Source organism: Mauremys reevesii, linkage group 11 (genome assembly GCF_016161935.1).
Source record: "Mauremys reevesii isolate NIE-2019 linkage group 11, ASM1616193v1, whole genome shotgun sequence".
Lineage (NCBI taxonomy): Eukaryota > Metazoa > Chordata > Testudines > Geoemydidae > Mauremys > Mauremys reevesii.
The window spans coordinates 59,703,447-59,719,014 of NC_052633.1; the positions used below are offsets into that span (position 1 = coordinate 59,703,447).

General features: G+C 40.1%; 1 protein-coding gene across 5 annotated transcripts in view; it reads right to left on the reverse strand.

The window, feature by feature from the left end:
- Positions 1–3,761: 3,761 nt before the first annotated feature.
- Positions 3,762–15,568, reverse strand: part of ACMSD (aminocarboxymuconate semialdehyde decarboxylase) — a 70,750-nt gene continuing 58,943 nt past the window's right edge. For 2 of the 5 annotated variants that reach the window (XM_039494025.1, XM_039494020.1), the window contains exons 9-11: positions 10,917–11,015; positions 9,557–9,585; positions 3,762–5,121 (exon numbers count right to left, since the gene is read on the reverse strand). In XM_039494025.1, the coding sequence (XP_039349959.1) occupies positions 5,010–5,121; positions 9,557–9,585; positions 10,917–11,015 (240 nt within the window). In that variant the 3' untranslated portion in view covers positions 3,762–5,009. Of the gene's footprint in view, positions 5,122–9,302; positions 9,432–9,556; positions 9,586–9,697; positions 10,220–10,916; positions 11,016–15,568 lie in introns of those variants that run through there. The other 3 variants (XM_039494024.1, XM_039494022.1, XM_039494023.1) reach the window with 3 other exon arrangements.

A 15,568-nucleotide genomic window follows, 5' to 3' on the forward strand; every position in this document is an offset into this window, starting at 1 on the left:
TTATTACAAGGACAGTGGCCTGTGTACACATTAAAAGATTATGGAGGAGAGGTCACAGGAAGTCTTTTTACCCTGAAGAATTACAAAAAGTAAACCCTAACCAGGACCGCGTTTACAGGGTAGAAAAGATTCTAGTGAAGAAAGGACAGGGAAGAATGAGTATTTTTTGGTGAAATGGAGAGGATGGCCTGAAAAATTTAACAGTTGGGTTAAAGTGTCTCAAGTTCAAGACCTCTAATAAAGGGAAAAAATGACTGAAGTGAGTTACGTTACTTTACCCAGCATCGCCTCTGTGGGGGCTTTTCCTCAAAATAGTCTGGCCAACAGGAGGGTTTTATAAAGACATGGTGGGGGCCCACGAAAGCACCATTTTGGATGGTGCAGGTAATGAGGGGTCTATGCGCAGGGCCAGACGAGTGGCTGACAGCAGGAAGCTGGATTTTTTTGGGGCCTCTACACAGTGATTGGTTTTTTTTTTCAAGAAAAACTGCTGATGGAATGGCATGGACTTGAAAATTAAACTGATGCATAGCAAAGATGTTCTTTGCCTTGTGATTGGGAATGCCAACCAGAATTATAAGGTGCCACAAGTACTCCTGTTCATATTATTTCAGTGTCCCTGTTTGTAAAACCGGTGAAAGTGACACCAGGGGTTGGCTTGGAGCATGCGGATGCTCTAATGACCACCAGTGCTAAGTACCCGGTAGACAGACACAGACCCCTTTAGGAGCAAGTCACTAGGAAAAACATCTAAAAAAGAAGCATCCTTTGATAAAATACATCTTAGCTGCATGGTGTTCATAATCACATATAGTCAAACAGGATGTTTCTTCTATGGTTCACTTCAAGTACATTATCAAAAACCGCATACACTATCATGTTAACTGTAGAGAGCAGCACCATTGCAAACCGAATCTCTGCTCTCAGGTTTCCAGTTTTAATCAGAGAATGATTAGCGCACTCCTAGTCCAGGGTCAGATTGAAGGCATACAGCATGTAACTCTGGGCAAATTCACGATGGTCAGTCAAGAGTGATCTGTCTTTTACATATTTCCCAATCACCTGCACGAGCTGCATGTACTCCCTCATGCAGTTTCCATTCTCAAAATAAGGTCGTAGGGGTTTCGCTGGCACCTGTTGAGCATAAAGATGTTTAGCATTCTGGCCGGCAGTTGTCAGTAACCAGGAAAACCTTTTTTGGGACAGTTACCCAAAGCAGCTCGTAATCAGGTTTATCGATAACAACACCTTCAATGGCAGCTATGTTAAAAACCCTTTTAACTTTAAATATGTATGTGGATGGTGAACAGGTGCCAGCGAAACCCCTACGACCTTATTTTGAGAATGGAAACTGCATGAGGGAGTACATGCAGCTCGTGCAGGTGATTGGGAAATATGTAAAAGACAGATCACTCTTGACTGACCATCGTGAATTTGCCCAGAGTTACATGCTGTATGCCTTCAATCTGACCCTGGACTAGGAGTGCGCTAATCATTCTCTGATTAAAACTGGAAACCTGAGAGCAGAGATTCGGTTTGCAATGGTGCTGCTCTCTACAGTTAACATGATAGTGTATGCGGTTTTTGATAATGTACTTGAAGTGAACCATAGAAGAAACATCCTGTTTGACTATATGTGATTATGAACACCATGCAGCTAAGATGTATTTTATCAAAGGATGCTTCTTTTTTAGATGTTTTTCCTAGTGACTTGCTCCTAAAGGGGTCTGTGTCCAGAAGACCTTTGGGGCTTATTGTTAACACGCACCCCCATGACTTACCCAGGGAACACTGGCTGGCCGGCCATCTATTTACCAAAGCAGGGGCCGGGCGAGTTCTTTGACTCCTATGGATTTCCCCCAGACAGTAACTTTTTTCCTAAATCTATTATGACTTTTTAAAATCGTAACTCTAATAATGTTGTCATGCGGTTATCATTGTCTATACACCTCTACCTCGATATAATGCAACCCGATATAACATGAATTCAGATATAATGTGGTAAAGCAGTGCTCCGGGGGGGCAGGGCCACGCACTCCGGTGGATCAAAGCAAGTTCGATATAACACGGTTTCACCTATAATGCGGTAAGATTTTTTTGGCTCTTGAGGACAGCGTTATATCGAGGTAGAGGTGTATATTTTTTTAAAGCAACATAATAGGGTTTTATCTTTTGATCGCATTTTAAAATTGTATACCAATGATTTACCAGAAAATTACCGGATGGTGGTGCAGTTTGTAAAAGGGAAAAAGTCAGGTGTGACCAGACTTGTTCCAAACATGTTTCAACATGTCCAGACGTGTTTGTCTTGTCGTGAGTTTAAAGAGGCGCATCAATAAAGCATATGTTGATATTTGTTCAAGTCTTTTATTTTACACTGTCAACCAATTGAGCTTTTGGTTTTTAGCAGGTACATTTTTTAAAAGGGGTGATGCTACTTATGGCCTTGGCAGGCTCTAGACCTGTTTTTAGTCATTCTAAAAACTCTTTAATGGTAACATGTCCTACAGTGGACATAGGCACATTCAGCTCTGCCAAGTCTTTCATAAAAAAATTCCACCCTTTAGGAGTCCTATTGTTAGTGAAAGAATAAGAGCCAGTTACCCCGCTGACTAAATCGAGCATGAGAGACCCTGCAACGACTTCCCCCCAATACACAAAACTTCCATTATTGGCCCAAGAAGAAACATCTTTATGCTGTCTTGAGTTTATTTAACAATATTTCAGCTTTTTTCTTATAGCAAGGATTTACCCCCCCTCCAATATCTCCCAAATAACAAAGTCTGATGAATTCCTCCTCAACTTCGGGAGGTTTAATTTCCTCTTGCTATTGCTCAGGGAGAAAGAGACTTATTTTAGTATTTTCTGCTTCACCTTGCTTGAGCAATACCAGGTATCTTTGCAGGACCCTCTTGTAAAGTTTAGTCTTTTCGTACTCGGATAAACTCTATCTTTGATGAATGTCTTTCATCTCTGAATCCAATTGGGGAGTGGTTGTAGTTCTGATATTTTCTTCACAGCTAGAGGCGCATTTTATTTGTTCTAACTGATGACTAGAAATGAGGTACAATTTTTCAGCATGTTCCATTATCAGTTAAGTAAAAGGGCTGACAGTAGAGGGAGTGCAAAGCTCAACAAAGGACCAATAAAGCCCCTGGCCTGTTTTACAAATAGCGTTTTTCTTTTGAGGGATACCCTTTTATCGCTCAGCTTTTTAATAATCCCCCATTTTCTTTTTAGTACGCTTATTTGTCAGGGTTTCAGAGGAACGTTTCCTTTTCATGTATTGAGCGCTATTTCTGAGATGGTCGCTACCAGGTTGTAAGAAGCCAAGCATAGAATAGCCTTCCTTTGCTGCAGTTTGGCTTTGATGAAGAATCTTAAAAGAGCCAGGTTTCTCTGCACACAACTAGACATGATTGTCGGGGGGGACTACACTTTTTAAAAAAGGGGGTTTGATAAAAATAACTATTTATTTTTTTAAGGTGTATACACAGGGTCAGTCTGGGGGGAAAAGGCCTGTTCTTAACCTGAAGGCTTCAGGCATTGAAGCACTTAAATCCACCAGCAGGTACCATAGGGATTTTTGGTAGCATCCTCAAAAGCCTCCAGAAAGAGTTGTGTTTTACCAGGGTACATTTGCCGGGACAAAGTGGTTATTTGCAGTTTATTGGGGTTTTTGTTGTTGTTTTTTAAAAGAACCATATACTTAGTATTTAAATTAATCGTTTGGGTTTTTTTCCCCTGACAAAACTGTTTTGCACAATGTACATAATACTTAGGTTCCTGTGGTGAACATATTTGTTAAAGGCTTTCTCAATTTCACCCCTTTCAGAAGCACACTCCATTAGATCATCTATAATAACCATATTCACTTTATTACTAGGAAATAACTGTTAATCATTAAAAGTATCAGGTAAACCTTCCAAAAATGTAATAGGTGGAAATTTTGCAACAGCTCTTTATACAATGATTGCCAACAGCCACAACACCACACAGGATTTTCAGGCATGCACAGTAACAGCTTATTGCTGTTTTCTAACAATTGCTTTATATAAAATGATTTTCTAGAATTCGAAGGATCACAAAGCAAACAGGAAAAGGGGTGAACAAACTGAACATGGCTCTTCACCATAATATCCGTATGGCAAAGTTTTAAAATCCGCCTCCAGAGCTCTTTTGTCGTTAATGACTTTCTGTTTTTTTCCCCCCACAATCTCTTTTGAGACCTCTCCCATGGGGTAATCCCAGACGAGGAGTTTTAAACTTTCAAAATAAATTTTCTCGCTATTCCCTGAGTTGAGCATGATCCCTTTTACTTTCATACAGGTCTTACCGCTAGACAGTTTGTACCCGTATGTTTTAGAACCAGCTGACACAAACTTCACAATGTGTTCATCTGGAGGTATTTCACTGGTCAGATCACCTAAATAATCCCGTAGGGTTGGGTTCCATGCCCCTTCTTTACTCACAAAAATTACAGAATCTGTATCGTGATAAAGACACCGCTCCTGTAAACTATCTAACAGATGGTAGTCCTCTAGCCTGGCATAAGCGGTGGTAAAGCATGCGATAAATACGTTAGTATTGCTGAGAAGGGTGCAGCATTCTTTTGTGTATTTCCAAGACATTACAGCCTTGTCATTGTCAATAAACTTGCATGATGAGACATCGTTTTAAGGTACAAAAACGTACTCGAAGAGCCCATCGGGGTCCATCACTATACTGGTGTTAAATTTGTTCACTGACCAAATTTTCCCCCCAAGGAATTTAAAAACAGCTTTGAGATATGGCTTTTTGCAGGGTTTCCTTAATCTTGTTTAGACGCAGACACATGCCTTCTCTTTCACGGAACTCTTTAATGTACTGTTCTGTGGTTTTTTTTTTTCAACTTGTCTGTACACCAGTGAGGGAACCCCAAGGCCTGTTGTTTCTGTCTCGGGTGCATTTTAATGTAGTCTGAAAACAGGGTATCTGAAGAGCAGTTAAAGTGCCAGACTTCATAAATCTCAGCAATCCTGTACCCTTTGTCTAAAGCCTCCACCAGCTCTGTCGTGTACCAAGTCCCTGTTAAAGTCCTCTCCTCCAGACTGTACATGCAGCGATCCTTTTGTTTTGTTTCTGCACAAAGGATGCATAGGGGAAACATTAGTTTACTCCCGACTCTGTACAGTAAAATGGGGAAATACAGGCCTCTTGGAGGGTACACTTTAACTTTGGCAATGCCAAAGTACAGTTGATATCCCCAGAATCCCCATACACGATAATGGGGTGCCCCACTGGGTATTGTTTAGTCTTGTTAACAAAAGGGTAGAGACTGGTAAAATCGTAGTAATGAATCTGCTCTACGGGCTGCGGTTTGTAATACAGACAGATGGTGTTTGCTCTACCTCTGTAAAGGGCATCTCTAAGAACCAAAGTTTTTTTTCTCATAAAAAAGCTCCCACCCAGTTATCGTTAGGTAGCATAGTCTTCCATTCGTGTTCCCATATGGTCTTTACCTCAGACCCCTGCTTTTTAAAAAAATTCAGCCTTAATCATGGTTCAGTTGAACAGCTGGCTGTAGGTAACATTAAGCAATGGATTGTAATAATTTTCACAATAGCAGACAGGGCATCCGTGAGAAAAAAAAACATTAAATTCAAAGGCCATAGGTTTACAGGCTATGATGGCATAACCGTCCAAAAAATAGGACCCCGCTTTAAACTCCCCACCCTGCAAAGCATGTTGGATGTAAATGTTCTCTGTGTGGGCTATGTACAGCAACCATTGAATGGCCGGCGTGGAATCTCTCTTTTGCGGCTTGTGGTAACTATCGAATGGTAGAAGGACTATGGTTCATGGTTTTAAAAAATTGAAGTGGTACATGGCCATGGATATTGGTGCTAATGTAAGATACTGAAAGGGGTCTGTACACTTAGTTACCATCTCCTGGGTTTTTAACAATCTGCTTTTTTGTCATTTTCATGACTTTTCTGAACCGATCGGCAGCCTCTTGTAAAATTTCAACATCTTTTTGACAATAATAGTCCAGTTCTTTCTGGAGATTGAATTTGTTTTGGCGATTGTGTTGGTACCAGTTCAGAAATCCCATTTTTTCCCCTTCAGGCATCATGTATTATACTCCAAAGTGCTCTATCCCTGGCATAGGCCCTACATAGTCCTGATTTTCAGCTGTGTTAAAAAAATGTGGAAAATACCCCTTGACTCCCTCAAACCCCATAGCCTTGGGTAACTTGATGAGTTTCATGGGAAGAAAATTTAAAGAATCTATAAATCTGATGTCTAAGTCCAGCACCATTACACACATTCCCACCTTGCGTTATGGGGCTGACAGCCATTTTTCTTTATACAATTGTCTGAGGATAAAATAATAATTGTAGCCATTAGCATTATGAGCGATAAAAGTGTATCCCCTTAAAGCAATTGTCTTCAAAGGTTCGAACAAATTCCCTGACAGATTCTTCCCCCTTAAATTCCTAGCTGGTTTTTTTTATCTAAATAACCTATCTTAATATTTTTATTTAATATTTCAAAATAACTCTTAAAATTCTCTTTTCTTAACCTACCTTTATATTTTCCTCTTATTTCAAAATAACTTGTTTTTCTCAAGTATTTTTTTAATTCTAACAAAAAAGGATCTTTTTATCATGTGTTTACTAATCTTTAAAAACTATTGCTGCTTTCTTCTATTTAATAACCTTTCTTTCCTTTTTTCCTCTAAACCTAACCAAAATCTTTTTTTTGTAAATCTTTCATAACCAGCCTCTAGTCTTTCACGCTTTTTCTCTAAACTTTTCAAAAAACAAGCACACAACATTCCCGCTATCCAAAAATAATATTTTTTTCTTTCAAAATGGCCGACAGCTAAACCTAACCAAAAATCTTGCTTTTTAAAAAACCTCCTTTCCTTTAAGCTCTCTCACAATATCCAGCCAAGCATATCAAAACACAAGCATGCAACATTCCCCCGGCCAAACATAAGAAATTTTTTTTTAAAAACCCTTTCAAAATAGCTAACGGCATGAGACCTATACATGAACAGAAATGGAGACAGAGGGCGGGACGTAAGTCTTAAATTGGGCGTAGAAACCTGTCAAAAATAAATGGTGATGAATACTATTGAGGTTATACTACTGCTGTGAAATCAACTGGAAAGCGTCGCCTCTGTTGGTCTACACTGAAGATGACAACCTACTATTCCTATCAGTTCCTCTCTTAATGCTATTACCTAAATGGGAATGAAGGTACAAAGTGCTCCAGGTCACACAGGAAGTCTGTGCAGTGCAGTCCCAGGGCATAGTACCCACATTGTCTGAATCCCAGGCTAGTTCCTTAACCACTAGACCACCCCCCTCACCTAAAACTCATTACTGAATTGGCTGGGAATCAAACCAAGGTCAACTGCTTGAAAGACGGCTGTACTCATCACATTACCACCAGCACTCCAGTTCTTCCAGTAGTTCAAGAGGCAGAGGTCTATGCAGGGGATCTAGAAGCTCCAACCCTGCTGATGATACTTTTTCTCTGTTTTTGTCCCAGTGATCTATCTACTAGTAGTACCTCTTTTCTGTTTCTTAGAGCATGAACAGCAAGACCTGAAGAGGAAGAGATTTATGCAAAGAGGCAGCAGGACTGGGAAGGAGAATAGGTCTCGATGTGTGTGCTCTGCTCAAACTAACTAATGCACCTTATGGTGCCTGCCATAGTGAGAGAGCAGGGGGGCAGATATTCTAGCTGTAGAGAGGGAGGGAAAAAGAGGCAGGCTATGTCATGGAGATTTGTTACTGATGATGATGATAATAATAATATCTAGCTCTTATATAGTGCAGACCATCATTGGTCAGAATAAGAGTTGGGGGAGTCTCTTCATGCCACCACATCTCAATGGAATTCTGATGTGTTTTGGTCTCATATTTACTCCTGGAACGGTGTTCTGGCTTATTAAATATTCCAGCACTGACTTGACAGAACACTAGTAAATGTAGAATAGGGAAGAATCCTGCAAGGACAAAGATGAACTGGATGATGTAATCTTTCTGTCTCTAACTGGCCCCGAGCCTAGTTGTTGATCACCTTTAAGATTCAGCTGCTCCAGAGGCTATTTTTAACTACAGTGATAGGTGTTTGAATTAGAATCTCATCAGTGCTTTCATACTTGAATGGTCCCTTACAGTATGTATTAACTACTTATGCTAAACAATCTGTTCCACTTTGCATTTTGCTGAGACACTGAAACTTCCTTTCCCAGACCTGAAGAAGATCTCTGTGTGGCTCGAAACTTCTCTCTCTCACCAACAAAAGTTGGTCCATTAAAATGTATCACCTCAGCCATCTTGTCTATTTAAACATCTGTAAGAAGCAAAGCTAAAAAGGTTATGAGGAGGGTGGGAGAAAGGGACTGCTATGAAAATTAAGCTGCCCTGTCTCCACTTTGAGGTTTAATTAAAACAAGTAGCTAGGGAATTTACCGGAGAGGTAGAGTACCCCTGTTCAAATCCCTTCTCATCAAGCAGAGGACAAACTTGAAACAGGAGGTCTCCCACATTCTGGGTGAGTACCATAATCACTGGACTAAAGGTTATAAAGGAAGTCCCTGTCTTCCTTCTCTTCCCCCCCACCCCGATGTTTTTGTGTGAAGTTAGGCAGCCTCTGAGCATGCCTTCCAGATTGGACCCTACAGCAAGACTGGCAGAGGAATGCCTACCCTCCCATGCTTTGTGGATTGACCTGGGGTTTAGGTGGGAGATAGATGTCCGGGTGCCTGGAGTGAGGCAGCAGTGCACATGCCCAGAGGCAAAAACATAGGTGTCTAGGGAACAATTACTGCAAACACATAGGCACCTAGTGAGTTTTGGCACCTATAGGGTTAGGCAATAACTGAGTGGAGATGTTTTGGATCACAGTGTCACCTAAAACTGGGATTTTAGGCACCTAAATTCCTTTGTAGTATATTCATTTAGACCCTGGAATGTATCTAAGGGCCTGGTGCTGTGAGGTGCTGAGTGTCTACTAAAAGATGCTGAGCACCCTTAGCTCCCATTGAATTTCTGTACTCTTCCACAGAGTCTTCTTGGAGAAATAAGATAGATAAGACCTAAATTCCTAATGTGTAAAATAAGCAAAAAACCAAAATAAAAAACCTTTACCCTTAAAAAGACTCCCAAACCTTTCATGCTTTTTCATATATTATAAAGAAGCAAAAACAGATGCAAGCTCAATTTTTTTCCTTTGCAGTTCAACAGAGGCTGATGATATCCATGAGAATTGCTGGTGTTCAGCATCTTTCAGGTTTAGTCTGTAAAGTAGGGTGGAGGTGCTCAGCTACATTAGGAATTCAGGTCTTTTCTGTCTTTCTTTCCCTGGAAGATTCTATGGAAGACTAGAGAACTAGTGAGATTATGACTTCACGAGTAGCAGTGTACTGAAACCTGAGCAAATGAGAGGGGAAAGAATAAGGGCAATGCATTACCATTCCCGCGACTTAAAAATGCTTTTAGAAAGAGGTTGTCCAGGCAGTCACCCAACAATACTGAAAGCCCAGGTTTCAACCTACCCTTCACCATCCAAGAAAACTGGGACATCCTAGATAAAGAAAATAATCTTGTCAGTTGGGGAAGGAGTTCGACACTGAGCATAAAAAAAATAAAAAATTAGAAACAACCATTAACATTTTCACATTTAAAACATGCAGCTTTATTCATGAAGAATACCCTTTTAAGTGAATGGAACATTGAATCACACTGTGTATTATTTATGTATTAATATTTACATTATGATCATTAGGTTTCATAGTTAACAACTGAAATAAAGGGGAGAAATTCACAACTCTCATTGAGCTATTTTTTCCCCAAAGAAACCTGGTATTGATAACACTGCATTGATTCATATTCAGAAGGCTATCATCATCACAACTGAAAGAAATGAAATCTCTGTAGAACAGCAGGGTTCCCAAAAATCTGCAGGTACAACCTAAATCCTTAGGACACGGAAATTCCCACACGTGGATTTCCAGTGCCCTTGCTTTTACTTTGAGGATACCAGTAAATACTATCATTTATATGTAGATTTTATTTGACATTGAAATGGTAGAAATACACATATGTAGGCATGTACACAAATATACAAAAGGATACAAATTTGGTCTCTTTTAAAGTTACTCAAATTGTTTTCTGTCAAGACCCAAAAATGCCAGAGCATTGCCAGCTTTGAGTTTATCCTGTAAAAGAATGTATATTTTTATAGCGAACCTTACAAATGTTGTGTATGTTAACACCTAAGATATGGAAATAGGATTCTATTAATAATGTTTCAGGAAATCTCTTTCCATGGAATTACCTGCTGGAGGAGGCCTGGGATGCAGGAGCCGTGAAATGATCTTACGAGGATTCCTCTGTATCAGTCTATGGGGGTGGGTGTAGAGAGTTTTCCCTAACTCTCCCACAAAATGAGACCTGCTTCCACTCTCGGGACCAGGTAGATTCCTACAGTGCTGATCAGATCTCAAAAGATCCACAAGGCTCTGTGTCTCCATATTGGCTCTGGGGTCCCCACCCTTGTCTCCTTGGCTGCACAATTCCACACTGCCATATTGTTCACTCTTCAATTCCTGATTCACTATGGAGTATATTGCAGAAGCTTGCTGCACAGCTCACAGCTTTCCTAAGCCGTTTAGGCCCCAATTCAGCAGTCTATCCCTATTCAACAAAGCACTTAAGCACATACTTAAAGGCATATCTAAGTCAAGCACGTGCATGTGCTTTCAGTGCTGTGGGGAACTGATTCTTAAAGACTAAGGGGCTGATCCCATACCCTCTGAAGTTAATGGAAAAACTCTCATTGACTTCTTAGGGCCTTGGGTCAGGCCCTAAAAATGGAAGCTTAAAAACTGAAATAAAAAATATAAAGAATTTTACCTTTAGTCCATTATCAAACTCTTCCATAGAATCAATCAGTTTTCCAGGTTCTAGTTCCCCTAGTGGAAAAGGGTAATCTGTTCCCAAAAGAACTTTGTCCTGCAAACAGAGAAACAAATTGGGCATTTCATAAAAGAGCTGCACATCCTCTGTGGGGTTCTTAAAAACAGTATAAAATGATGAGTATATGCCGCACAGATTGTCTGTGGTATCTGTTTCAATCATCTTTAAGATTCTAAGTTTTGTTTTCTAAAAAACCCCCAAACCCCAAAAAGAACACTTCAAGGTTTCCTGTATTTTGTACAAATTTGAATGAACAGATTTTTGTATAGAAGGGGGAGACTGACTGAACCCAAGAATGATGATTTTAACGGCTAGCTATGCTTCGATGTATTTTCATCTTGATACATGGAAAGTTCAAAATGTAAATCCATGGCATATGGAAAGAACATATATCCCTTTGCAGGAATGTGTTGAACAATTAAACCGTTCCTAGTTTGGTTAACTGAAATAATCTGATATTGCCTTGAAATGTATAAAACAAAGTATCCAACACTCATCTTCTTTGGGTTCTGACCTGGGTTGACTGCAATACAGTGATTCATAATGGGGTCATGAGCAGGTGGTCCCATAGTTAAGTTGCCTGTAAAGGGGAAAAGATGGGCTTACCTCCTTTATGGTACGTAAAAAACATCTGAAAGCTTAGTTTTATTTCTGCTTGTTTTTCCCATTATAAATCCATATCTTGTGTACCTTGAAAGATTCTGTGGTAATTGGAAAACTAATGGAATTAGGACATTGTAAGAGACCAGAGACTAAAAACGGTGCAACTGAGAGGGGGAGAGAATTTTAAGATGTTTAAAACACCTTTTTGATCAGATGGTTTCCCCAGTTTGCTCTATATGTAGTCCACACTAACTCTACCAAGTGAAAACTTACTGCCTTCCTGGGCTTGGTATTATTCATATAAAGGAACTAGAATGAACAGTATAAAGTGCAGCCCAAACCTTCACCCTGGGTTTGGCTGCTCTCAGAATGCCTTTTAGGAATCTGGTCAGTTTACATCTTGGGTATTCTAAAAAAGAGAGCACCATTCACACCTTCCTTATTCTTGGTTGAGCCATCTGCAAAAATGAGTCAGAAAACCACACACATTTTCCAGCAGGATCAGCTCCTGTTAATAGTACAGTGTCAGGCAAAAACTGACAACTTGGTGCACATCTATTTAACTTTGATGTCTAAAGAACAGTTGAGAGCAAAATGTAAAAAGAGCCAACCTTTCTGTCTCATCAAGTACGGTAAGAGAGCTTATATACATGCATCTCTAAGAAGCCAGAAGTCCTCCAGAGACTACCAGATTTGATATTCCAGGATGGATACTGTGGCAGAGCTCTGACCGTGCTCCTGTGGGTCCTGTGCTTCTAGGCGGTTTATGCTTAGCCTCAGTGGCTCACTGTGACCCTCCACGTAGCCCTTCTCTCTCTAGGGCCAGGGTTACAGTCTACTGAGCCCTTTTCATCATAGGCTGCAAGGAGGTTGGTGAGGGAACTCCCACAGTCTCTGTTCAGCCTCCTGTCCTGACAGGGACCTGACTTCCCCTTCCAGGAGATGTTCCTGTAGTGGTGGGTTGGGGGGAACCCAGGCCCGCCCTCTACTCCGGGTTCCAGCCCAGGGACCCTAATGGTAGCAGTTGTTGGTAGCCAACCTTTCACTGCCAGAGTTGCTACATTTCCCTGGGCCACTTCCCCACAGCTCTCCTCCTGTTTTTCCCTTCTTCACCCTTACCTTAGGGCTCCTTTAACAATGGTTTGAGGGTGTCTTCAGTAACCAGCCGTACTTCCGCTCCCCTGGCTCCCCTGCCTGACTGGAGTGAGCCCTTTTTATAGTAACAGCAGGGCCTTAATTAGAGTCAGGTGGTCACATTAACTGAATGGCCTCACCTGACTCTACAGGTTAATTAGAGTCAGGTGTTCTCATTAGCCTGGAGCAGCCCCTGCTCTGGTCAGTCAGGGAACAGAAAACTGTTAATCCAGTGGCCAGTATATCTGCCTTCAGCTATTCTGCTGTACCCAACTGGCCTGAGTCTATCACAATACACACACACGGAGATCTGGGAAACTTGGGCTATATTTACACTATGGACCTTACAACGGCACAGCTGTTATCACAACTTTGGAATGCTTGGGGTTGGCAGTATTAAAACAAAGCCATGAAGCATGTTCTCAGGTGTTTTAGGATGGGATTTATTTTATTTGCCAAATGTTGCTTATTTTTTCTGTCTCCAGTAGGTGTCACCCTGGGCTCTCTGAAAGAATCTGTACAAGAAGATATATGAAAGTGTAGAATCTGCAAATTGGTTGTATTTCGTATGTGTACATCTGCTTCACTACAAAAACCTTGGAGTCAGATTAGAATAGGAGAATGTATACCCTTTTTGTCTGCTAATACAATTTCTGAGAACAGTTTACATGAGAAACGTATTAGGGTCTGTGTATTTAAACACCTCAGGATGCTACTTGATTTACAGTATGTTTACTGATATTGGGACATTTTCTGCTCCAGAATACACACCTGGGAGAGAAACGTCGTTTCTTCCGTGTGCAGCATAAGATACTGTACAATATTATTAGATGGATTTATTTGGAAAGGAGAATGAAATTCAATTTAGTATGTCAGATAAGCTCAACCAATCTAGGGAGATTCTTACATTTTTATTTAAGGTTCCTTATGTGGGCCAGAGCAGAAGAAAGTCTGACGCGCTGGTTTTTGTTTCTCACTAGAATCTCTGGTGTAAACTATCCCAATTTAGCTTTTGTTGTTAGTTTCCTCTGATTTAAAGTATTTTACAGCTGATCACGCTATTGCCAATGAACTAATCTGATGAACTGCAGATAAATAAGGACCTTTGGCAATATTGTGGCTCTGCCACTGATTTCCTGAATGGCTTTGGACAACTAAGCTTCTCTGTGCTTCGGTTTTATCGCCGCCTATAAAATGGTGACTGTAATGCCTATTCACAGCCACCCAGAAGTATAGTGGGGATTCATTAGTTAATGTATGTAAAGCACTTTGCAGATGTATGGGACTCTTAAGTCTTAACATGTTATTTATTAATTATTATCTAGGAGTATGGCCTAAATCCTTTTTCCCACTGAGGATTTGTAGTTTGACATATGAATAGATCCATTTAATATTGCAGCTCTGCTTTAAATAGGACATAGATTGCAGGTAGGGCTGTCAAACAATAAAAAAAAATTAATCGCAATTAATCGTGAGATTAAAAAAAATCACAATCGTAGTTTTAATTGCACTGTTAAACAATAATAGAATACCATTTATCTAAATATTTTTGGATGTTTTCTACATTTTCAAATATATTGATTTCAATTACAACACAGAATACAGAATGTACAGTGCTTATCTGATATTATGTTTGATTACAAATATTTGCACTGTAAAAAAGATCAAACAAAAGAAATAGTATTTTTTGACTCACCTCATACAAGTACTGTAGTGTGATCTCTATCGCGAAAGTGCAACTTACAAATGTGGAAATTTTTTTAATAATAAAAAAAAGTTGTTACATAACTGCACTAAAAAACAAAACAATATAAAACTTTAGAGCCTACAAGTCAATTCAGTCCTTCTTCTTGTTCAGCCAATCGCTAAGACAAACAAGTTTGTTTACATTTACGGGAGATAATGTTGCTTGCTTCTTATTTACAATGTCACCTGAAAGTGAGAACAGGCAATCGCATTGCACTGTTGTAGTGGATGTTGCACGGCATTTATGTGCCAGATATGCTAAACATTTGTATGCCCCCCCATTTGTTATTCCAGAGGACATGCTTCCATGCTGATTACGGTTTCTGCTTGATAACGATCCAAAACAGTGCAGACTGATGCACGTTCATTTTCATCATCTGAGTCAGATGCCACCAACAGAAGGTTGATTTCTTTTTTGGTGGTTTGGGTTCTGTAATTTCTACATCAGAGTGTTGTTCTTTTAAGACTTCTGACAGCATGTTCCACACCTTGTCCCTCTCAGATTTTGGAAGGCTCTTCAGATTCTTAAACATTGGGTCGAGTGTTGCAGCTATTTTTTTAGAAATCTCACATTGATTCCTTCTTTGCATTTTGTCAGATCTGCAGCAAAAGTGTTCTTAAATTGAACAACTAGGTCATCATCTGAGACTGCCATAACATGAAATATATGACTGAATGCGGGTAAAACCACAGAGCAGGAGACATACAATTCTCCTCCAAGGAGTTCAGTCACAAATGTAATTAATGCATTTTTTTTTAACGAGCGTCATCAGCACGGAAGCATGTCCTCTGGAATGGTGGCCCAAGCATGAAGGGGCATATGAATGTTTAGCATATCTGGCAACGCCAGCTACAAAAGTGCCATGTGAATGCCTGTTCTCACTTTCTGGTCATGTTGTAAATAAGAAGTGAGCAGCATTATCACCCGTTAGTGTAAACAACCTTGTTTGTCCAAGCGATTGGCTGAATAAGAAATAAGACTGAGTGGACTTGTAGGCTCTAAAGTTTTACATTGTTTTGTTTTTGAGTGCAGTTATGTAACAAAAAAAAATCTGTATTTGTAAGTTGCACTTTCATGATAGAGATCGCACTACAGTACTTTATGA